Here is a 24,464-nt window from a genome sequence, read left to right as displayed (position 1 = left end):
GCTTTCTATCACTTGCACAATTCTATTCAAGAAGGAAAATAGGTTTAATAGTCTCGACCTCACAAATGTCATAGGTACAGTTGTATTAGGAGGGGGATAGGAAGTGTATCTGGCAGAATGATATTTACATGCTTTTTTATTATAAAGTAAAATTTTTACATCAATATTTTTTGAAAGTGATTATCTTATAAAAACGTGTAATTAAGCTTAAGGTGTACAAATAGTTGTGGAAGATGGTTTTAAAAAAATCACAATTCTTAAACAGAATTTTTTTCTAAATAATAATTAGGATATAAAATTTTTTCATCTAAAGTATTTCATTTTCTGTTTACAAGAAGGTAGTGAAGTATGTTGGTGGCAGAGGTCTCTTGAAATTGCTGAAGAAAAGGGAAATTTTTTTATCCCCAGTACCATGACCTTACGGGTCTAAACCTCACTTAACTGGAATCTCTGTAGGATGTATGGTTTGGGTTAACTAAAGATTAGTCAGCAAACACTTTGTAGTAGCCATTATGGAAAATACTTCTGCTTTGAAAAGGATGGTATGCTAGAGATAAGTTAATGTGTTTTGACATTTGAGGTATTTCAAATGCTTGCAGTAGGTTGCACTGAACGATGATTGTAACTGAAGGCAACCAGTAAGAGGCACAAGAAGCGGAACTCTTTACTGATATGGGACATCTCCTGGAATTTTTTAAAAAATAAATATCTATAATCCTTTTAATTTTTTGTCATTTGTCTTTTTCTTCTAAAAGTTGAGTGTGAGATGCCATTTTGGAACAAGGGTCCTAGTTAATTGAGGTGTAACTTTTTAATTTACAGAAAACACAGCATGAAATAATGCCTTGCTGCTGCTGTAAAATAAAGCAAGTCACCGGCACGACAGCAGTCACAACTGCTGCCATCTGTTTCTTGATCAGGTTTTTGTGGTCTCGAGTTTTTCTCCTTTATTCTAATTGCAGGAAGTGAGAGAAGGAAGACTACGAGGTATTCACTCTGTTGCAGCGTGACGACCATCTCACTGTTTAGAAGCGGTAATAGCTACGGGAGTGATCGCCGTGTGCCTGGCTCTGCACTCAGGACCTTCCACCCATCTCATTTGTTTCTCACAGCATCGCTATGAGGTCAGTGCTGTTAAACCCGTGGCACAGGCAAAGAAATTCATGTTGAAAATGTCAGTAAGTGGTGAGAGAATTTAAACCCAAGCTACAGAGTTGGGAAAAATTTTTTTTTGCTGGATCCCAAAGTAACATGTTACCATTTTCAGCCTTTACAATCAGACCCCAGAAGATACCTGGCTAACCTGGCTAATTTATATTTACTATATAATATAAATATGTTTTACTTTTTAAAAGTACAGTTATTCCAGTATCTTCCCAACAAATTGAGCTTTCTTTTAGTTTCGCATATGTAGTAACTATAGTTTTAGAGAAAAAGTTTACCTGGGAATGGACAAGCTTGTAGGACCTTAGAGCCAGGTCTTCGAATGCATTTACGTTAAATGCAATATGTCTAAATTTTATTGTTCCACTTCCCTTTCTAGTCCCATCTCCTTCAGACCACTTTCTGCTTCCCTGTTACAGTCTTCTGGATTCAGAACCTGGGATTTGTCCCTTGAATTTGACATGCATTCCTTCATAAGAGGGGCTGGTGCCACAGTGATCCCCACTTTCAGCCCCAGAGCTACAAGGCTCATTGACTGTCCTGCCTCGTTTGTACACTTTAAAAATCCATTTTCCTTTTTCGCCATTGACGAAGCTAAGACAAGATGGAGTTTTTACATGGAACTTTACTACGAACTGAAAGAAGATAAAAGGATAAAATAAACTGAAAGAAGATAAAAGGAACCAGTATAAACGTTTATAAACATTAATAATGGTTTTCTGCTATTTGGATCATAGCCCCTGTTCTTCCCCACACTACTGGGCAATATTTTTTCCCACTCTGTCTCCCCTCCAGAGGCAGAGGTTTTGAGCAGGAACAACCAGTCAGGTGCACAGTTTGGGTGGCAAATGGGTCCGATGGCTCCCCAGCCCTACCCCTGGTTCACTCTTGGGAAAGGCTGAATGGCTCTTTGCAAGGCACCTCTTCCCTTTCTTTTATCTTCACCCATCTAGTCAACTGCTAAATAGTGTTAATAATTTACGATGGCAGGAGCCCCTTTATTTCCATCATAACTTTCAGAGCTCTAATTGGGGCTGTCATGGCTCCATAAATTCTATATAATGCTGATTCAGCTTTTGTGTCTCATTTTTTTAACTGATTGCAAACAAAATAAGGCTTTGGTTTAACACCTGGTTAACATTTTTCTACCAGAGCCTTCACATTTTGTGGCCTCAGTGTCCATGTGGGGTAGACTCATCCAAACCTAGCTTTCCACTTACTTATCTCTGGTAACCTTGATCATTCTGTATCATCTCATGACCACACCGCGCACCTTGTCATCACGTGGTATTGCACTGCCTCTGAAATAGTGCACCGAGACACCCAGCTCTGACCACGACCCTCAATGCTGCTCCAGCTCTCGCTGGCGCTCCAATTGCCTCGGTTATTGATCCTTAAAACTACCTTTCTGTATCCTGTCAACCCTCCTCATTCCCTAATCAAACTCCATCTTAGATCTTTTTTTTTTCCTTCTCCACTTTTGATCTTTGGCCATTTTAACCACTTCATCAATAACTCCCAGATCCCTCATACCCACCTGGATGAATCCAGTTGTCTACCTTATCTTCCTGGCTACTGAGTCCAATTGTTTAAATGATTACAGATAGACTGGATGATTTCATGGTCTCTTAAGTTCAACTAGACCACAGGGACAGCCAGGTGAGAGTCAGTAACCCAGGTCTTTGCTGTTCTCCTGAGTATTTAAATCTGTCCACTTTTGTCACCTTCAACACCTTGCCTCCCTTAAACGAAAGGAAGTCCGGCCACTCCCACCAAACCTGTAAATACACCTACACGTGCACCTAGGCGGTCCCATTACTTATGAAGGAAAGGGTGTGTGACTAAGGCTCCCTGTAGAAGGATCAGTCTCCAGTTGTGCTCAGAACCCTACCACCGCTGTCTCTTGTTACCTGCTCCCTCCTGGCTTATTCCTATCAATATTCAAATACGGTTAACTCCGATCCAGTTTTTTTAAAGTCTTAATGTCATGTGCCCCTCCAGATACCAGTTAACTCCTTCGCAGTGAAGTCGAATTATTCTCCTACACCAGCTATCCTCTCCTTGTGGGATCCCTAGCGCCTGGCACAAGGTAGGTGCTCCATCGACGGCACGAGGCTCTACATCTACTCTGAGCTCTGTCCACATCTGCAGGTTGGCTGCGGGAGCGAGAGGACACCTGGCGCTCTGCACGCCTAGTCCTTCCCATCCGGGGAGGAGCCCAGCTCCCCATGTGGCTCTGTCCTCAGCCCCTATCCAAGATGAGAGGCCGGCGCGGGGTCTTGCTCCCGCCGGCCAGTAGGTGTCGCTCTTGGAGCGGAGCCGAGATGTAGGCCGCGGAGGCACTTCCGCCGCCCCGTGCGCAGGCGCAGAGGGCGTTTCCGGCTCCGGCCGTTTGCCCCGCCACCTCCCTGGCGGGGATGCTGGGGCTCGGCTGCAGATTGAGGCCACTCGGAGCGCGACGTGGTGCTCGGGCCTCAGCCCGACTCTCTGCGGGCACCGAGATGCCAAAAAAGGCTGGTGCGACGACCAAGGTCTGTGGCAGCTGGGTGCGGGAGGCGCATTGGGCGCGGGAGAGAAGCGGGGTGCGATCAGTGGGTTCGGGGCCCCGGCTGCCCCCTACTCGGGTTGCTCCCTGGGCTGCGTCTGCTGACCTCTCTGGTCTCGTCCCCCGCACTCCTGGGCGGGTGCGTGTCCCGAGGGGTTCCGTTCTGCGCTCCCACTCGAATCGGCAATCACACCCCTTCTGTCAAGACCACGCCACTCCCACTGCGCGGGCCTCACGTCTACTGGCCTCTGAGACGCGGCGCGCTCACTGCCTCCTGCCGGCGGGTCCCAGGCCGCACTGCTTTCCTCGTGGGCGCTGTCAGCACAGCGTGCGAGAATAGTACTTGTTCTTTCTCCCTGGCTCTAGTCCCAGCTCTTTGAGGGCCAGGACCATATATCCTTACCTTTACAGATCCTTTGTAGTTCATGTTTGCTGATGGAAAGTTTTAGTACAGCTTATGTCACATAGTAGGCCGTTAAATATTGGTGCTGTGCCTTCCTGACTCCCAAATTCACACACTTATCTGTCTCCAACCTTAGTCATTCTAAACATTTATTAGCTCGTGCCGCATGAGATGCAAAGATGAATAAGTGGCCTTTGCCCTTGCAGGATGGGAAATACAAAGCGTACGATAGGAACCAGCACTAAGGTGTGGAAGCCAGAGTCAGGTCTTCTAAGGCAGGAAAAAAACACTGTGGGGTTGATGAGAAGGCTTCATGGAAGAACTGATTTGAGCGGTGGAGGATGTTGGAAAACATTCCAGGTGGCCAGAATTCCCTGGATGCAGACGATTAGCCTAATGAGACTTGGTAGGGGTGAAAGGGAGTAATGAAAGGATCAAATGTGCGGGAAAATTTTTTGTAACTTGTAAAGTTGTAGTGTGGTTGTTGTTGTCGTTTTAGGGTAAAAGCCAGAGCAAGGAGCCAGAGAGACCACTTCCTCCCTTAGGTCCTGTGGCAGTTGATCCTAAAGGTTGTGTCACCATAGCCATCCATGCCAAACCTGGTTCTAAACAAAATGCTATAACAGGTATATCTGGACATTGGGGTGGGATTCATGTATGAATCAGGTGTCCCCTCCATCGTTCCTTGGTTAGACGAAGGTTTATCTTAATAGTCAAGTGTATTTTTACCATCTGCAGTACAAGCTTTTCCATTTTTAAGTTCTAGATTCTATGTAAAAGTATAAAATTAGTGTTTGAAAGTGAATGTATGATGTTGAATGTTAATGTTACTACACCAAATTAGATGGAAAATCCATTGTATATTTTCCTTTTTTAAAAAATATGGCATTTTAGAAAGGACACATATAGAAATTTGTGTAGTTTAGATTATCGGTAAGACAACGTCTATCAATTAAATGCTTTATTTCCATCTTTTATAAGATGCATCTGGATTTCACAGAAACTAAAATATGAGAAAATGTGCACCTTAGAATCAGTGACAGGATGGGAGGAGGATTGGTTTAGCTCATTCTTGTGAATTCTGTGGCCAGGTTGTTTAAACAGGCAAGGTGTGAGTGTGTGGAAACGCTTGAGTAACAGCAGATGTAGGACCAGCTCAGGCTCATTTGGAAACTGCTTTGAGCAAATACTTCTCTCAGAAATAGCAGTGGAGGACAACAAGCAGGCTGCTCTTTATAAAAGTTGTATTGATGGCGGAGTCAGGACCACACTATTCAGAAGAAATTTACTTTTAATTCACAATATCACTTTCTAGCCATGTGACCTTGGGCACATCTTGATTCCAGTTTTCCTCTTTTGTAAAACAGAGATAATATTGGTATTGATATCTTCATAAAGTTGTGAGGATTAAACAAGTTAATATTTGTAAAGTCCTTAAAACATGTTTGTGTGCCCTTAAAATCAGTGTGTTATGTAAATGTTTATTAAGTAAATATTACATTTTGACAACGTTAAAGAGGCATGTCACATAAGAGGTGAATCTAGCCCAGTGCTCTCATTTTCCCCGTGAGGAAACCCTGAACCTTTCTGCACAATCCAGTGAGCTGCCCCATACGAGCTTCCCCTGGCGACACTGCTGGTGCTACTCCCCAGCTCCTGCCTCCCTGCCTGGGGCACTTCCTGTCAGATCAAGTGCAGTTTTCAGTGGCTCATCTTGGTCAGTGGGGTGGGGTAAATATTCATTGTCTTCTCTGGGTTTCTTTTCTGTAATGGTGGAGGCATATGTATCATATTTATGTTCCCTTAAGTGCGATTAGTTTAATCGTCCATTTCTGTATCCAGCAGTTATTAATTGAAAACCTACTGTGTGCCAGGCACATGCAAACTCTTTCAAAATATCCTTACTTGAAGAAAAAGAACTCCTTAAGAATAGATTCCGCACTGTTTTCATTCCAGATGTGACAGCCGAAGCTGTAAGTGTAGCTATTGCAGCACCTCCATCGGAAGGAGAGGCTAACGCTGAGCTCTGTCGATACCTTTCCAAGGTCTTAGAACTCAGGAAGAGTGATGTGGTTTTGGATAAGGTAAGTATCTCTCTCACTCTATCACTTTAAACATCTTTGATTACTACACATCAGTTATTATTTTAAAAACATTGATTTTTTTTTTTCTTTTCCAAATATTTAAAAAACTAGTTGTTTTTTTCTGTCACTTGCGTTGAACTGTTAAAATCTGTGACTTCTATTTGGTCTTTTTCACTCCTTCTTATTCAGACCATCCACGCTCTGTACTTACATTCCTCAACTGCCCCATTTCCAGTATTTTCTTCTCTCCAAATTCATTCCTGTACCTTCTCTGTCAGGTTAATTTTGTTCCTGTCTTCTTTTGAGTCATCATCATACTAAACAATCTAAAATGGCTCATCTCGTTGGTCATCTCCATCTGTGAGTCTATCAGGTATTTCTGGTGCTCCATGTCATCCTCGCTCAGGAGGAGGAGCACATCTGAAGCCATTCGTACCACTGGTTTTCACTGGGAGTGGGCATCAGGGCCCCCTGGGAATGGTTTCTAAAACCCGGCTTCCTAGGCATCGTGCGAGGCTCACTGAAATAGAATCTGCGGGACTGAGACACAGCCCTCTTTGTGTCTCTTAGAGCTCTGCTTGTTCCCCAGCGCTGCACTCCGCAGCTCCCGTCCGGGTTCCAGCTGCCACTCAGACTCGCTGATTAATGGGCTGCCTCTAAAAACCCATCTGATCAGGCCACGTCCCCCAGCATCCCCTACTTATAGCAGGTCATTCCTGGTTTTCTGCCACTGCGTGTGCTCTGACATTTGCCTAAAGGGCACTCCCCACTCTCTGACCTGCGCAACTTCTACACATCTAGATAAATCCCTGCTCAGATTTTACCTTTTTTAAAAAGATTTGTTTCAAAATAAATTATTTTCAAAGTTGTTTTTAGTATTTGTGGCATAACTGCACTTGTGTATATGGATGCTTTTGGCGGGGGGGAGTTTTCAGAAATGTGTAATAGCATAGAGGATAACAGTTTATTCTCTATTTTGGAATTACTTTTATACAAAGTTTATGTAAAATTGCAATGTTTGTTTTGGTGATTAAAAAAAATAATTTTCACTTTTAAAGAAAAGAATTCCTGGAAACCAGAGTATTATATATCTGGTTTCTATATTCATTAAAACAAAATTAATGTCCAACTTTTATCATTACAGAAATTGATGTCTGAAGGTAAAAACCCTGGAGAGTTGTAAAAATTTGTAGTAAGGTAGAATCTAAGAGATGGTCTCTGGTTAGACCAGAATGGCCAGGAGAAAGTGATAGCTAAGCTGCCAGGAGAGCTCAAGAGGACGTGGCTACGATGCGTGCAGCTGAAGTCTCTCTCTCAGTGTTAGAAAGTTTAGTGTGTTGTCCTGACACCATTTTTTCCTTTTAATCTAGGGTGGTAAATCTCGTGAGAAAGTGGTGAAGCTTTTGGCCTCCACAACTCCAGAAGAGATCTTGGAGAAATTAGAAAAGCAAGTTGAAAAAAAATAAAAGTAAGAAATGAAAACATACATCCTTGAGAAACTTTTTTATTGCTAATGATGTAGAGGCTGTTAAATAGGAAGATATATTTAAATGCGCAGAAGAACATGTAAAAACTATGTACATATATATTTAAATAAGAACAGGTCTCAAGTAAAAATTCTAAAGGTACTGTACACTAATTATCAGTTCTAAACTCCCTGACCCCAAATGGCTTAGAGCATGTTATTCTGATTTCTTGCATTACAAAACAGCAAAGCTGGGAAGGGTATTCAAGATGACCTGATTCAGCCCCATTTTTTTTTTTTTTTTTGATGGGGCTTCTGATAAGCAGAAGTTGAGAATCTTATTCAGGATCATAACATGCAGGAGGACAACTAGAACCCACACCCCTTGACTCCTAGTTGAATGAACTTTATCCCGATTGTAAATTAAAATGGTAAAATTGCCACAAGACTTCTGGAATTCTAGAGATTACCTTCTAATCCTGTTTACGAGGGAAAGAACCTGACACTGCTTTGTAACCTTACTTTATATTTTAAAATGCTTACGTATATGCAAAAGTGTTTTCTGCATCCTTTTAAAACTCTGGAGCATTTTATGAAAAAGTACGAATAATCAAGACATGTACAGCATACCTCATTTTATTGCATCTTGCAGATATTGTGTTTTTTACAAATTGGAGGTCTGTGGCCATCTGTGTGGAGCAAGTCGATAGGTACCATTTTTCTAACAGCGTTTGCTTACTTTGTCTTTGCGTCACATTTTGGTATTATCAGAATATTCAGACTTTTTCATTATTATATTTGTTATGGTCATCTGTGATCAGTGATCTTTGATGTTGCTATTGTAATTGTTTGGGGCGCCGTGAACCATGCCCATATAAAACAGTAAACTTAATCGATAAATGTCGTGCATGTTCTGACTGCTCCACCAACTAGCCATTCCCCCATCTCTCTCCCTTTCCTCAGGCCTCCCTATTCCCTGAGACACAACAATAGTGAGGTTAGGCCAGTTAATAACCCTGTGGCCTTAACAATGGCCTCTAGGTGTTCAAGTGAAAGGAAGAGTCGGACTTCTCTCACGTTAAATCAGAAGCTGGAAATGATTAAGCTTAGTGAGGAAGGAATGTCGAAAGCCGAGATAGGCCGAAAGCTAGGCCTCTTGCGACAAACAGTTAGCCAAGTTGTGAATGCCAAGGAAAAGTTCTTGAAGGAAATTCAAAGTGCGACTCCAGTGAACACACGAATGATAAGAAAGCAAAACAGTCTTATTGCTGATATGGAGAAAGTTTTAGTGGTCTGGATTGAAGATCAAACCAGCCACAACATTCCTTTAAGCCAAAGCCTAATACAGAGCAAGGCCCTAACGCTCTTTAATTCTATGAAGGCCGAGAGGGGCGAGGGAGCTGCAGAAGAAAAGTTTGAAGCCAGCAGGGGTTGGTTTGTGAGATTTAAGGAAAGATGCTGTCTCTATAACATCAGAGTGCAAGGTGAAGCAGCAGGTGCTGATGTAGAAGCTGCAGCAAGTTACCCAGAAGGTCTAGCTAAGATAATTAATGTAGGTGGCTACACTAAACAACAAATTTTCAATGTAGACGAAACAGCCTTATACTGGAAGAAGATGCCATCTCGGACTTTCATAGCTAGAGAGGAGAAGTCGATGCCTGGCTTCAAAGCTTCAAAGGACAGGCTGACTCTCTTGTTAGGGGCTAATGCGGCTGGTGACTTTAAGTTGAAGCCAATGCTCATTTACCATTCCAAAAATCCTAGGGCCCTTAGGAATTATGCTAAGGCGACTCTGCCTGTGCTCTATAAATGCAACAACAAAGCCTGGATGACAGCACATCTGTTTACAACATGGTTTACTGAATACTTTAAGCCCACTGTTGAGACCTACTGCTCAGAAAAAAAGATTCCTTTTAAAATATTACTGCTCATTGACAATGCCCCTGTTCACCCAAGGGCTCTGAAGGAGATGTACAACGAGATTGACGTCGTTTTCATGCCTGCTAGCACAGCATCCATTCTGCAGCCCATGTGCCAAGGAGTAATTTTGACTTTCAAGTCTTATTATTTAAGAAATACATTTCGTAAGGCCGTCGTTGCCATAGATAGTGATCCCTCTGATGGATCTGGGCAAAGTAAATTGAAAACCTTCTGGAAGAGATTCACCATTTTAGATGCCATTAAAAACATTCGTGATTCATGGGAAGAGGTGAGAATAGCAACATTAACAGGAGTTTGGAAGAAACTGATTCCAACCCTCATGAATGACTTTGAGGGGTTCAAGACTTCAGTGGAGGAAGTCACTGCAGATGTGGTGCAAATAGCAAGAGAACTAGAATTAGAAGTGGAACCTGAGGATGTGACTGAATTGCTGCAATCTCATGACAAATCTTTAACAGATGAGGAGTTGCTTCTTATGGATGAGCAGAGAAAATGGTGTCTGGAGATGGAGTCTACTCCTGGTGAAGATGATGTGAAGATCGTTGAAATGACAACAAGGGATTTAGAATATTACATAAACTTAGTTGATGAAGCAACAGCAGGGTTTGAGAGGATCGACTCCAATTTTGAAAGAAGTTCTACTGTGGGTAAAATGCTGTCAAACAGCATCGTGTGCTACAGAGAAATCATTCGTGAAAGGAAGAGTCAGTTGATGAGGCAAACTTCATCATCGTCGTATTTTAAGAAATTGCCACAGCCGCCCCAGCCTTCAGCAACCACCACCCTGATCAGTCAGCAGCCATCGACATTGAGGCCAGACCCTCCACCAGCAAAAAGATTACGACTCTCTGAAGGCTCACATGATAGTTAGCTTTTCTTTCTTTCTTTTTTTTTTTTTAAGCAATAAAGTACTTTTTAATTAAGGTACTTTTAGACATAATGCTATTATACACTTAATAGACTGTAGGATAGTATAAGCATAACTTTTATATGCATTGGGAAACTGAAAAATTCGTGTGACTTGCTTTATTGCAGTATTCGCTCTGTTGTGGGGGTCTGGAACTGAACCTACCGTATCGCCAAGGTACGCCTGTAATTTAATGTTAATTATCATTTTTGAGAAGTTACTGAATTATTTTCTTCCTTGGATGGTAACTGCAATTATCAAATCTGGTAGTTCTTATGAATCTCCAAAGATCCTTAGAAGAAAGAGGACCTGGAAGCTATTTTGAGTATTTGTAAAACCCTATCAGGAACCATATCTATGTTAAAGCTTCAGGAGCAAATAATAAGTAACTTGTTTTTAAATATTCAATGCAAATTATAGTAATTTGGTAAGGTAAATAACAATAATTTAATTACCTTTGCTGATCAGAAGAGCTGTTTTGTGCTTTGTCTTAAGCACATGAGAAAAACATATTGATAGACAAAATCTTTAAAACTACAAAATCTGCAAGGAAGACCAGTAATAAAACTTAAAAAAAACAAAACAAAAACTGAGAACCACTCATCTCGTACAACTATTATTCTGTTGATTGGACTCAAGGGAAAGAAAAGCTAGTGGCTTAGCAGGGATCACAGCAAACATTAAGGGCAGAGTGTGGGTTATGCTCAGCTCTCTTTTCTCCAAATCGTGATGCCGTACTACCTCAGATGTACTCTTGTTTCTCCTGGTCTTGGCTTAAGAACTTTTCCTATTCTGTTCCAGTGTGTGCTTTAAAGGCATTTTACTTGTGGTGTTTACATGGATCCCTGTTTGTTAGGATACTTTCCCTGACAAGTAACAGAAACCCAACTCTGTCTGGCTTAAACAGCAAAAGGATTTGTTAGCTCACTTACCTGGAAAGTCCAGAGGCAGGGTTTACTTAGGGATCAGTCTGAGTCAGCAGGCCAGTGCTGTCCTTAAGAACCAACTTTCTTTCCTTCTCCTGAGTCTTTGGCAGGGCCAGCTTCATCCTCAGGCCTAGCTCCTTTACAGAGGAAAATGGCAGTTGTTCCAGGCTTCACATCTACATATCACCCCCTCCAGCAGGGAAAATGTACTCTCAGAAGTACTGTGAGAATTCTTTTCCACAGAAGCTCTCAATCAGCTTCTCCTACATCTCAGCCCAGATTTGGTCACACGCAGTTTGTAACCAGCTGCTCTTAGGGAATGACATGCTATAGCACAAGTTAGCTAAACCAGCGCCAGGGAAAAGAGAATTACCCTCGCTGTTTGAGGCTGTAGTTAAAGCCCGTCCCAGAGCCGGATTGAGGTCAGCCTACTCAGAAGCGAATAGAGAGGCTCCTAAATAAGAACTGGGAAGAGCTATGGAGAAAGGTGTGGATACTGGAAGCAGTCAACAAATATCCATTAAAATAATCTATCTACTTCATTTTAAATGGCCATATTTTAACAGGAACTTTCTGGCCTAATAGGTTTATTTTGAGAACGTACAGTATCTTTCAATTAAGAAGACATACCCAGGGACACGTTCTCATCAGAAACTTGCTGGAGGTGGGAACGAGCTCACCAGTTCTATTTGAGGACCCGATTTCCCTTTTTTCCTCAGCAAACAGCCTTTAGCCGTCTAATGCCCCCACACAGAGATATTTCCCACTAGTGACAATCACACCTAAGGCCTGGGCATGTTGACCTGCTGTGGAATTGTAGTTAGTGCAATTTTTTTCAGCTTGGGACCAAGAATATTGAGGCAAGCCCAGTGACCTCGGGCTGAGGACATAAAACTCCAAGTCCTAGACATTTATTTGTCTAATAACATGATTCTAGCCCAACCCCATTTTAAGTGAATACCAGCACACAGTGCATAAAGTAAGCCGATTACACGGCCTTTTTTGTCCTGTGCTGTCCTGAGGGTCCAGCCTTGAGGCAGCCAGTGAATGAGGTCTGAAAGGTACTTTTCCAGCTTTGGCGAATAGCATCATGGTGATGTTCTAGCACTGTAATGCATGATCGTTACTCCTGCAGAAATGATTTATGAATAACTTATTAATAACTTGGGTTAAACACTGTTAGGTACCTTGCCTACATTGACAGAACCTTTGGAAGAAAAACTGGGCTCATCTTGCCCCTGGAGCAGAGAACCTGGACTCCTGATGCCTGTGGGCCACTCCCCACTCCATTGCCTGCTAGGGAATGGAGAGAGAACCAGAGGTTATAGGTGGTACCTTTGCAGTGTTTGAAGTTCCAAACAGCTAAAACCTCACAGACTTTAGGAAGCAGCTCTTCTCTGGGCTGTGGGCTACTGGCATCCCCCCTTACAAATTCTAGGGACTTTTTTTGAAGTACTTACTTAATTGTAATGCAGAATATAAATTTTGGAACCCACAGGGCCCTCACTTCAGATTTTTTTTGATGCACGTGACTAGAGACTTAAAATTTTAAGAAGCTGGATTTTCAGTTTACATCCAGCAGATGGCACCATACATAATGTGAAAGCCGAGAGCCACACAATTTGAAGGAGCTGAGCTGTACTGTAGGTGTATCCCTCCTGCAGTGCCTGATACCAGTGATCTTTCTTGTCTTCTCAGAGACACTCGTGAGGCTTAGTCCCCTCGTACCCCGAGTTTAGCTCAGGCCAGAGTGCAGGACAAATGCAGGCCAGCTGGGCACTCAGGAGTCCAGGGTCAGTGCCATGGTGGAGTCAGCACGGGCCCAGGTGCCTCCCTGAACTCTGCAGAACCCCCCTTTAGTCACTGTTTTTGAAAATGGACTTGAGCTAGACAATTGACAGGAACTAGTTTCTAAACAAGATGCCAATTTATTAATTTGAAGGACATGCCTGCCAACTGGGCTGTATAGTGGGATCCTCTAGTGAGCACATTCTGTCCCTTTGGGGAATCTCTTCAAGAAGCTGGCCATCATTCGAAGCCCGCTCGGACACCTGGGGATCAACCAGGGAAATTAGGGGCCAGGGTTAGGGAGCTTTCACCGTCTGGAGCCCCATTTCTGCTGCAGGGATAGACCCGTTAGACCTTGGCTCCGAGAAGATGACCTGCTCCTGCCCACACAGGCCTTCCTCAGTCCTTATGATTTCCAGCATTTTATAATCCTACTTTAGCTGCGTGCCATCTAGTCCCCTGGCTGTTAGAGCTTGTGCAGGGAGGAGTCCCCAAACTTTGCAGCACAAGTTACAGACTCTGTGGTCATTTCTGCATGAAACTCATCTCCTCATCCATGATGTGGTTTTGGTATTGCGGTGGCTTTCAAATTGTTTCCAAGCCTTTAACATTTCCCCAGAGAAACCTTGGGGATTAGAGCGAGTCAAGTCCACAGAACAACAAGCCTTTTGTCCCCTTCTAGAGCTGTGCTGCTAGCCACATGAGGCTGTTGAGTACTTGAAATGTGGCTAATCAAATTTAAAACTAAAAAAGAAAAGCATCATAGAATTAAGGCCGTGTTGGAACAAGCAACAGAGAAGACACTGAAAACATGGCATGAGCCCCAGAGGGTGGGACAGAAAGAAAGAAAAGGAGAAGAAAATGGCAGGTGTGGAAGTCAGATAAAAGGGAAAAGCGCACATATAATTGGAGTCCTGAAGGAAGAGAACCAAAGAAATGGAACAGAAAAAGAGGATTCAAAGGTGTAATCAAGAAAATATTGGAGAAATAACAAATTTCCAGAACGAAAGGCGTTGCAATGTCCCAGGTAAAACACTGGAAGAAGGATCCACAATGAGACACAACCTCGCAAAGTTCTCGGATTTAAAATATAAAAGCCTATGGCCATCTAGACAAAAAGTTGAAGTGGGAGAGGGGAGACGCGTGTATATTCATAGGTTGCGAACAGGACTGAACTGCTACAGCATTTTTTAAAAAATTGGCAGCATTTGTTCAAATTAAAAATACAAGTCATTTTAACCCAACAAGTCTACTTTTGAGACTACCCAGCGGAACACAAAAGTACCAAAGGGTATATGGACACAAGCAATGCAGCGTTATTAGAGGCAAAAAGGGAGAAACAACCTCAGTGTCTACCTATAGGAAAATAATATTGTCAATGGAGAATCCGTACTATAGAATGTTATGTTATTAAAATTAAATCATTAGTTTTTAATCTGTAACTACTGACCTGGAGTGATGTCTGTTATATTCTGTTGCATAAACAAAGAATAAGAAACATATATGTGTGTTATGCATTTTTATATATAATATCATCAAACCAGTAAGAGAAAAATGTATGTGTATGTCAAATGTATATATATATTTACGCGGGCATGAGGAAAGAGATGCATACACAGCAGACCATAATTACTGGTTGGCTGCAGATTATTCATATCTATATTGTTTCACTTTTTATAATATTTTATATACACACAATACATAGTGAAGGGAATTTTAAAATGAGAAACACAAAAAAGGTCTGGCTTTTTGCAATTAGAGCAGATTTACCTAATTCAGATAAAGACACTGGAGATCCCTCAGGGAGTTAAAGTTATTGGCAATGGAAAAAAACAAGAGCTCATCCTCACATCATCCCCTGGGTTTCATCTGAAACCCAGAGAAAATCTAACTGGTAATTAATACATGGGGCTCTCTGTGACCCTTAGGGACAGGAATGAAAACATCAGCTGAGTTAGCCCATCAGCCCATGGAGACTGGCGGAAGGTTTGTGAGTTATACTCGCACCCGTCAGCCCAGAGATAACCCACTCCACTTCTGGGGACACAGCGCTGACAGTGACCCAGGCGCCTGTTAAAGTCCAGCTTAGTGAAGGGTCCTTAATTAACGTAAATGCTTTCACTTAATCCTGCAAGGGAGCAGTCAAATCGCATATTCTGATGGAAGACTTGTAAACTTGCTCCTCCCATACCATCTTGTAAATCTTAAAATCTGAAGGGTATTATGCACAGCTCATCTCTGCTTTTCCAGTCTGACAGCGCTGGTGACTAACTCTTCAGACGAGCATGTTTCTCTGGCACCCAGAGGCCTCAGCAGTGCTACAGCAGCTGGTTAATTCCTCTTCAACTCTGGCCTATCCTGATATGGTGTAGCTCTTATTGCTTGAGACCCAAGTAGCCAGTGTGGCCCAGGGCCATTCTCCCCAGAAGGTCCACAGATCGAGGGGTCTCTGATCCCATTCCTATTTTCCCCATAAGCTGGTACCAAAAGAGGTCAAACCAGACTTCTAGCAAGAAGGAAATATTTGCTTTCAAGGCTACCTCGGAGTCCAGTAGTATAAACTACTACTTTCATCTAGTTCTTGGTTTGGCTCCATAGTAATTTAATGTAGCAGAAGCCAGGAAAAGCCTTTGTTTAGATATTATAGAAAGTCACATCTGTGTATCTGAATCCTGATATAGTAATCTAAAAATTAACATCATTAACTTCGACCAATGTCAAGAATATTTTACTCCTGTTGGTTTTAATTCATTCTAAATTAAAAACTAGAAACATTTTAAAAGCATACCTTTCTAAATTTGTAGAGGAAAGATTCTCTGAGTGACCTATATAATTAGGTTTTTCAAACAGAATTAGCCAAAGCCTATTTGACATTTTGAAATCCTCATTTATATATAAAAATGTGTGTGTGTATAAAATCTTAAATGTCCCTTTGGTTGAAAAACATGCTATTTGAAAGAAAAAATCCCAAATAAGGTTTTCAGTGAATAGTTTATATATAATACCTTAATTTGTCTGACATTACTTAAGTAAGTGCTTTTACTAATAACATTTTCAGCTAATTGAAGTTATCCAGTGGTACTACAAGGTTCCTCAAGCTGGGAGTGTTTATTTCCTACATTTCCTAATGAAAAAAAATCTCCCTTCACTATAAACCAAAATGCTAATTAAAAGAAGTCAAAGGTGCGAGCATAGATTTCCATACACAACCTAATCTGTGTGTGGGTTGAATGAATGAAACGACAGAAAGTTGGGGCAATTTTAAGGTATTAAAAAGTCATATTTAGAAACAAAGTGTAGTGCTTTCACTAGAGCTCAAAATTAGCGTATCAGTGGCCGTCAGGGCAGGTCATTCCCTTCCCTTCTAGTATTCTAAACTTAAAGCTGACATTGCATTCTTCTCAACTCTGTCAAAGTCCTATATTTTACTTCAGGCAAATAAATACAAAGGGAAAATTACATCCTTGTCTATTGAGAGTTATAAGGAGTGTAGCTTTGGAAACCCAAACCAGGCTCGAAGTCTTACCAGTTATCTTTTTCCTATATGGTGTCAAGAATTCAACACCTGTCCTCAGAGCAGTGACTCAGTTATTACACTCTGGATAACCACAAATCCTCCTACCACTCAAAGTCTAAGTTCTCCAGCAAGCGGGTCTGAAAACGACATCAATCTGTGATGGTAACGACTTCTCGTGTGATCATTTCAGTGTATACAAGTGTCAAGTCATTGTCGTGTGTCTGAAACAAATGTTAAATGTCAATTTTACCTCAATTACAAAAATATCAATCTGACCAACATTCAGTATTTTCAAGTCAGTGCCAGCTACCACAGAGTAAATGCTCCTAATTTTAGCTCCAGTCTTATAAACTTTCTCCCATATTTGAAGTGTTTGTCATTTTCTGAAGGATGTAATTTCTTTTGCTAATTCGCATATTAATTCACATAAGAAAACAATCGCAGATCTTCCCTCATCCTGCATCAGTTACTCTGCATCCTTGGTATCAACTCTGTGCTTTAGTTTACCAGTTACTTCCCTCTCATCGATTCAGCAAATGTTTATGCAGCACCAGTTACGTGCCACTGGGGTTTTAATGGTCACAAGCTCTAGTTTCTAGTCTTACGCTCTTATATGTTTGGTCATTTATTTTTATAATACTGTGAGAGTGGCAGATAATGTCCCCATTTTTACATGTGAGCAAATAAGCTCAGAGTTTAACTGATTTTCTCAAGGTCACGTACCTTGTGAGGACAGGACTAGAAGCCAGGACTCCTTATGCTTAATGCAGTATGCTCTTACAACAGTCTATTTGAGATAATTCCATTTGACACTACTTTAATTCTCTTATTATTAAAATTTTTTAATGTTATTTTCTGTCTGTTTGCATGAAGTAGAAACTGTTCCTTTTATTTCTTCCCAGTTTTGAGCACATAGCGGGCAGTCTGATAGTGACTACTATTTTAAAAAACGAACAAAAAAAACCCCACCACCACCAGCCATAGATCACTCATGTAGAATTCAGAAATAACTCATGTTAAAAGGAGGACTCAATATATTTTCAAGCAGGGCTGGTAGTCAGGGCATATGTACCCTAGCATATTGGTGTTAAAATATTTAAATACTGTTGGAAAGTCACCATTCTTCTGAGCTTCCTGAGGGGCACCCCTCACTCCAGCCCTGCCCCGTGGACCCATAATTGCTGTCCACAATTAGTGTCGACAGCAGAGAGTCTCCAGTATGCTGCTTTAAAGCTGTGGTATACCCATAATTGCTGTCCACAATTAGTGTCGACAGCAGGCACAGCAGAGAGTCTCCAGTATCCTGCTTTAAAGCTGTGGTCAGCTACTGTCCCAATTGGTAGTACCTAGGTTTTATCAGTTGGTATTTTTAATAACCCATCTGCTTTCGAAGACCTTGGGGTATACTCAGGCCATTGTTAACGCTTAGGCTAAATATCTGTAGTAATAAGACGTATCTTTACGTAACAGCCCTGGCTTGTTGCCTATTGATAGAGAGGTACAGGGAAAACTCTTTATCTTTATTTACATCTGAGTGTGAATACTTGGTTTATTAAATCCCTTCCAGTAAAAGAGTTATCTGAAAGAATGGCTCTTCAGGAAGGGGGGAAGAGGGGAAGTTGAATCCAGAGCATGGAGAAGTGGTACCTGGAGACGTCAACCTCAAGGGCCTAGAATGGAGTGCTGAGAGAGAAGGCAGTAGAAGGCAGGTTTAGAAAGTTGCCTTTTGATTCCTTTGACCTATGATGAAACTTGTACTCATGTTTACTCTTAAACCAAACCTCCTTCAATGGATATGAAGGACGGAGTAATAATAAACCAGTTAATGAATTAGTTAACTGCCAACACTTGAGAAATTGCTTAATGTTGTATTTTATTTGAATAAAACCATTGTAATGGCCACCAAAAGTATTTGGAATATAATTATCACTCTGAAAGGAAGTTATAGCATCACCGTATTTATAGAAGAGGAAGAAGCAAAGTTGCTCGTTTTTAAGTGAACATAACATTGTAAACTCAACCTACATTAAATACCATAAAAATAAGCAGAGTCGAAATATACCATTATTTACACATGATTGAAAAGGAAAGGGGAACATTACAGTTTTGTTCATACTTCTATATAACATGAATTTTGACCTACTATGTTTAAGTTAGCATAATGCCTTAGAGTTTGTATAAAATGATTGTGTGCCTTAATCTAACCCACCATTAGATCAAGACACTGAAACTGAGAATGATTCCTTCCTCATTTTACAGCTTTATTCTTGATATTCCTCTAAAAAAAGAGACCAAAATAATTGTGGAGCTCATTCATACCTATAGAGTAATTACAAAGTACCACAGTCACATAACAATAAGAGCCAAAAGAAACAATTGTTTTACCTCCCAACTGCTGTTATGTACAATACATTACAACTTAGAATAGTTGTGCATTCACAAGTTGATTTTACCAACCTCTGTAAAATTTTAGAAATGAGCACGAATATGTGGATACTTCCTTATATTAATTACAATGTAAAAGCAAGCATTTTCTACTTTAAAATATCTATTTCATTTCTGTGTAAAATAAAGAAAACTCCTAGAGGTCAAACGAGGAAAAAAAATAGTTCAAAGCACTATTAAGTCATGAAACAAAGAAGAACCTGAGGTAGAAGTCAAGCAATATAATCTAGAACATTTTTAGGAGAGTATTTATTCCCAGCAACCATCGTATCTCTCTAGTAAGATCTAATTTTTTTTAAAAAAGTCTCAAGTGCCAAAAAATAATCCATTCTCTAAACCAGATGTAAAATTATGGCCAACAGAAGATACACACAAACTCTTGTTAAGAAAGTAAATGGTTTTACTAAAAGCTGCTGACATTTTTATCAGTAATAACCATAGGGAGGCCGTTGGTTGTAACCATAGTGTCCATACTGTTGGTGGTAGTAAGGTTCTTGTCTGTGCTGTGGGTAATTATTACCCCAAGGTCGTCCATGCCATTGATTGGATCGATTGTCACTTGGCCATCCCCGTCTGCTATCTCTACCTCTAAACTGTCTGTTATCTTGCAACCTAAAACAACAAAATAAAAAGATTTTTATACTTCCCTTATAAGAAAACACATGGCAGATCGATCCTTGGTGCATTTGTTCTCAATCTAATACTTAGTAACAAGAGAGTAAAACACATTTTTCTCCACGGAATGTCATAGCATCCTTTATTCAAAACGCTCCTAGGATTTAAATCATTCTTCCAGTAATGTATTGGACACACTTTGCAGAGAAGTGGGCGGACTGCAACACCAAACCCAAAAATGTCAGATAGTTCTGAATTGAACTGAAACTTATTCAGTTATACAAAAGCAATGTGGTAATTTTATTCCATTATCTATTTTGAATTATTAAATATAAGTAATTTCCATTGTATAAACTTTCTAAAGGAGAAATAAAAACATTACCTTCTTTATGGAATTTAACACAGTTTCGTAGAAGACTCAGTTTTAAAAGTATATTTGCAAAGAAAATATTAGTCCACAGAACATTAAAAAAAAAAAATTAACACCCATACACCGCAGACATACAACAGAACGGTAAAAAAAAAAAATACATGTTGTTAACCAGATATTAAAGCAAGTATTTATCAGCCGCTTACTTAGAGCCAGGCACTGTTTCTAGGCATTCGGTATACCATACTGAACAAAAACATTGGTGCCTGCCCTCAGTGGTCTTCAGATTAGAGCTATCCTCTGCTGATGAGCCATCTGAGGTCATTCTGAAGTAGTACATACCGATTGCCTCTATTTCTTTGGTTCCCACCAGCTCTGCTATTCCATTCCTCGACAATTGGAGGGGACTCGGGAGGGCGTTTTAGGTATTCCTGGTACTCTTTGTCATCTTCTGTGAATCTACTGGCAAACATTTCTTCAAAATTTGGAACAGCTTCAGAAGTGTCAGTCATTCTGAAATTCTGTAGTTTTTAATATGTTTCTATTAGAATTAACGCTGTCTTACTAGATAGTAAAAAAAAAAACAAAGTAAACAATTTCAGACAGAGTATTCATAAAAGCCTCATGTGTACTTTTATACTTTAGATTTTATACATTCAGTATTTCTTAATTACCGTAACATAGGCATTGTGCTAACTAGGGGCTTGGGATACAAGGATGAACAATATATGCTGCCCCCAAAGAGCTCTCAGTCTAGTAGAAGAGACAAATATGGTATAAATATTAAAAGAGGAGAAATGAATGTCAAGAAACGGGAAAAGTAGACAGGGGTCATATTGTGAAAAACTTTGCATTCCATGCGACAACATTGCACGTTTCTGGTACGCAATGGGGAATGATGAATTTAAGTAGGGAAGTCTTGAGTAAATTTCCTACTTAGAAGGATCACTCCTCTAAAAGGGTAGATTAGTGAGATTAGACTCAGAGCAGGTTACTACAGTAATGTATGTGACATGCCGAGGGCTTGATCTGAGGCAGTGACTGTGAGAATGGTTTTAAAAGAATTCCAGGAGGAATTAATCACTGACTAGATGCTGGGAGGAGAGAAGGAAATAAAGGATAACTCCCAGGCTTCTGGCCAAATGATTGGACAGGTTATGGTGCCATAGAAACTACAGAAAGGTGGGCAAGCATGCACTGAGTTTGAAGTTAGTTACAGCATGTACATCCACATGGAGAGCCAGTTCGCTGTTAACTAGTTGGAACTGAGAAGAGGGTTGAAGATGAATGTGGAAGACATCAGCAAATTTGTTTGTGGTTAATGCTGTGTGAAAGGAGGAGATTCCTCCGGAAAACTGGAATAAGAGTATCAAGGAACAGAATCCTGGAGAACATTGACAGCTGAAGATAAAGAAGGGATAGGAGAACACACCTAGATAAGACACACCAATAGACAAAAACCAGAAGAGGTTATCAGAGAAGGCAAGAGAATAAAGAGTGAATAGTCATTAGTATTGAACAGTACAGTGACAGAAAGAACCAAGAGAAAATTAACTGGATTTAGCCATTAGGAAGTGATTATTTTAGAGTAGAAAGGATTGAAGCAGGATTACAATTAATTGAGAAGTAACTGAAAGGAAGTAGAAATCACTGATTATAGAAGAGGCTTTCAAGAAGCTTGGCTGAAAATAGGAGAAAAAAAGGGCAGTAGTTAAGGGGTTACTGGAAGACTATCCCTTATTTTTCCCAGGATAAAAACCTGAAGTTGTTTAAAGGAAAAGAAGAAAGAGCCAAAACTAACAAACAAACAAAAAACCCCTGAAAATTAAGGAGAGACATGAAAATAGGTAATTAAATGCACAGCTGCTAAAGTCTAGAGTAACAATAATATCCAATGTATTCTTATTCCAGATTCTGTGACAAATGAAAAATAACTACTGTTGATACAACCTGATGGCTATAAAAACAAATTGTATCAACTGGGTTTTCCAGGCTCAGTCACGGCTTCACCCAACAAGTAGTATTCACTCATATTCTTAGAGAGCCCTCTGCCTCTACAAAAAGATTTAGCTTAGGCTGCAGAGGCCTAATCCTTGAGAAACCAGGAGACAAAAAGAGTTTACTTCTTTTAGTTTTCACCCCAAACCTGGAAGCCAGCCCTAGCAGTCTTCCCCATTTCCCAGCCTTCCCAAACCAAACACTGATCAGTATTTCCATCCCTTACCTTTCATAACCCAAACTCATATTTTTGCTCTTTACGTCAAGCCTCCTAAAACTTGTTTTATGATTTGGGGGTATATATGACAAAGCGCTAAAACTTGAAAACAAAATCTCTCTCTCTTATCTGACATCCCCAAATTATCCTTCCTGTAATACTTCAATTTTTAATAAAAAGTTCTTGACAAACAGATATGATATTGGAAGATAGCTTCTTCATTAGTTCGACTTTCCTCCAAATCCCTCAAAACATGTGCAAATATTTGTAACATTTATAATACTACCCTCATCCCAACACAATCAAACCAAGATTATGGTTCGGATGCAAGAAACAATATCTAGACATCTTACCTTTCCGCTACTGCTCTCTTAGAGAGCATGGCTTATTAAATGCCAGACTTTTCATGGGTCTGGGATTGGCAAACTGCTGTCAAATTCTCAGATCCAAGGTATGATTTAAATTCAGCTCATTAAAATCATGCCTGGGTTTCTGGAATCACAGAAATCACCAGAAAGAAGGCCCATCCCTAACCAGATAGTAAAAATCAGAAGACAAGGCAAATGTTCTATTCTATTTTTATGTTCTCCCACAACTCCCTCCCACAAGTAAACAAATGTCAACTTTATCATTACTCATCAGAATGAAATGTAAATATGTTATTAACCCATGTTACCCCAATAAATTTAATCAAAATAAATGGAATTGATCCAAGCTTTACTAATTACAGGGATTTGAGGCTGTACTGTTTAATGTTTAGGTTGTCTAGATCTGTGGGAGGGAAAAAAAAAAAACTTGACTCTCTGAAGAAAACCCTCAAAGGCGAGAAGGGTAGGGACCATAAGGTCTAAAGTTAATGAAAGGGTCGCATTAAAGGTGCTCTAAAGACTTCTAACGCTAATTCGAAAGAGGGAACTAGAACCCAAAGTGCCAGCGAAGAGCAAGAAGATGCTAAGAAGACTCGTCCTCTGGGCCTTCAAAACCAGTAAGCTAGTTCCAGCACGAATAATAACTGCACAGGGTTTATTACTTTCTGCCGGGGAAACGGGGCACAGCCTTTCGGATCTGTACTCGAACATCAGTAGTTTATCATCCAGAAATAAAGCCACAGAGCGCTTGGGCTGCGGCCGACTAACCTTGGAAATGACTAACGAGAATGCGCTTTCGCGGCCCCGGAGGCGAAGCCGTGGGACAGAGGAAGATAAGGACTGGAGGCCACTGCGCGTCAGAGCCGGTCTACCAAGGACAGATCCCCTCCGTCTCGAAGCACTTCGGCTCTCCAGAGGCGAAGGAAACTAGAGGCCGCGAGGGCCAAGCGGCTCCGGTCTCGCGGAAGCACCGGGACCTGGAACCGCAGACCGAGGACTCGGCTTGGCCCGCCAGGCTCCCTCCTCTGCGTCGCCCCAACGGGCAACTCACCTACCAAGCGCTGAGCCTGCTCAGCTCCGGCCGAGCTCCGGCGGCCAGACACGCAGGAAATCTACCTGGGGCGCGCGACGCGGTCAGCCCAGCGCCCAAGCACCGCACCTCTCCAAGGTAACGGAGCCACTTCTGTCAGAATCCGACAGCCGCCCGACTTCCGCTTCCGGCGAGCCGAGCCCAGGCGGGCGTTCGCGTCTCGCGATACCTAGGGCTCGGCGCGAGGCGCATCTTCTGCGGCGCAGGCGGCGGTGCCCGGCCGAACGAGGCGCTGCCCTCCGCGCGCTTCCTGTCAGCCTGGTACCTGTGCAGGAAAAGGCGTCACCGTGTGTCACGATTCCTTGACCGGGAGCCGGTGACGGGTAGGGACGGAAGCTCTGGAAATACGCGGAGAAGGGAGGGAAAGGCTGCTGCCTGAGTCCGTGGGGAGCCCGAGGCGACAGCAGGCGCTGAGGAGCAGGCGCGAGCGGGTTCCGCCAGCGACGCTGCACCTTCGCTGCAGCCAGGGCGGGCCTCGGTAGCCAGGGTCCCGGAGTCCGTTTTGCACGTGTTTCTCCCGAAACACACCCCCTCTCTGCTCCAGCTGAGGTCATCAGTACCCAGCTCCCCCCGAGAGTCTGGGCCATGTCTTCTCGAGTGTTCGGCAACTGTATACGGGCT

General features: G+C 41.6%; 3 protein-coding genes across 13 annotated transcripts; 2 read left to right on the top strand and 1 right to left on the bottom strand.

The window, feature by feature from the left end:
- Nucleotides 1-3,530: 3,530 nt before the first annotated feature.
- Nucleotides 3,531-14,723, top strand: CUNH15orf40 (chromosome unknown C15orf40 homolog). Of its 5 annotated transcripts, XR_001517382.2 has the most exons (6): nt 3,531-3,695; nt 4,612-4,738; nt 6,069-6,196; nt 7,567-7,664; nt 10,638-10,686; nt 12,619-14,723. XR_001517382.2 is itself a non-coding variant. In XM_006905309.3 (5 exons), the coding sequence occupies exons 1-4, from the start codon at nt 3,582-3,584 to the stop codon at nt 7,660-7,662; spliced, it is 465 nt and encodes a 154-aa protein (XP_006905371.1). In that variant the 5' UTR covers nt 3,531-3,581; the 3' UTR covers nt 7,663-7,664; nt 10,638-14,723. The 5 variants fall into 5 exon arrangements, 4 of the variants coding, with proteins under 4 accessions (XP_006905371.1, XP_024905800.1, XP_015449178.1 ...); XM_006905309.3 differs by having other exon boundaries at nt 10,638-14,723; XM_025050032.1 differs by lacking the exons at nt 10,638-10,686; nt 12,619-14,723 and adding an exon at nt 9,618-9,636.
- On the top strand, nt 8,664-14,672 carry LOC102893212 (tigger transposable element-derived protein 1). Of its 2 annotated transcripts, XR_003047630.1 has the most exons (2): nt 8,664-10,686; nt 12,619-14,672. XR_003047630.1 is itself a non-coding variant. In XM_025050030.1 (1 exon), the coding sequence occupies exon 1, from the start codon at nt 8,692-8,694 to the stop codon at nt 10,471-10,473; it is 1,782 nt and encodes a 593-aa protein (XP_024905798.1). In that variant the 5' UTR covers nt 8,664-8,691; the 3' UTR covers nt 10,474-14,665. The 2 variants fall into 2 exon arrangements, 1 of the variants encoding a protein (XP_024905798.1); XM_025050030.1 differs by having other exon boundaries at nt 8,664-14,665.
- Nucleotides 14,724-18,594: 3,871 nt separating the features above from the next.
- RAMMET (RNMT activating mRNA cap methyltransferase subunit) lies at nt 18,595-23,973 on the bottom strand. Of its 6 annotated transcripts, none has more exons than XM_006905311.3 (3): nt 23,805-23,973; nt 20,513-20,734; nt 18,595-19,797 (listed from the first exon to the last, which is right to left on the bottom strand). In XM_006905311.3, the coding sequence occupies exons 2-3, from the start codon at nt 20,680-20,682 to the stop codon at nt 19,611-19,613; spliced, it is 357 nt and encodes a 118-aa protein (XP_006905373.1). In that variant the 5' UTR covers nt 20,683-20,734; nt 23,805-23,973; the 3' UTR covers nt 18,595-19,610. The 6 variants fall into 6 exon arrangements, with proteins under 6 accessions (XP_006905373.1, XP_015449215.1, XP_015449199.1 ...); XM_015593729.2 differs by having other exon boundaries at nt 20,513-20,691; XM_015593713.2 differs by having other exon boundaries at nt 23,809-23,973.
- Nucleotides 23,974-24,464: the final 491 nt, after the last annotated feature.

The sequence above is a fragment of the Pteropus alecto genome, unplaced genomic scaffold (genome assembly GCF_000325575.1).
Source record: "Pteropus alecto unplaced genomic scaffold, ASM32557v1 scaffold60, whole genome shotgun sequence".
In the NCBI taxonomy this organism is placed as follows: Eukaryota; Metazoa; Chordata; class Mammalia; order Chiroptera; family Pteropodidae; genus Pteropus; species Pteropus alecto.
This window is presented reverse-complemented; position numbering and strand designations above follow the sequence as displayed.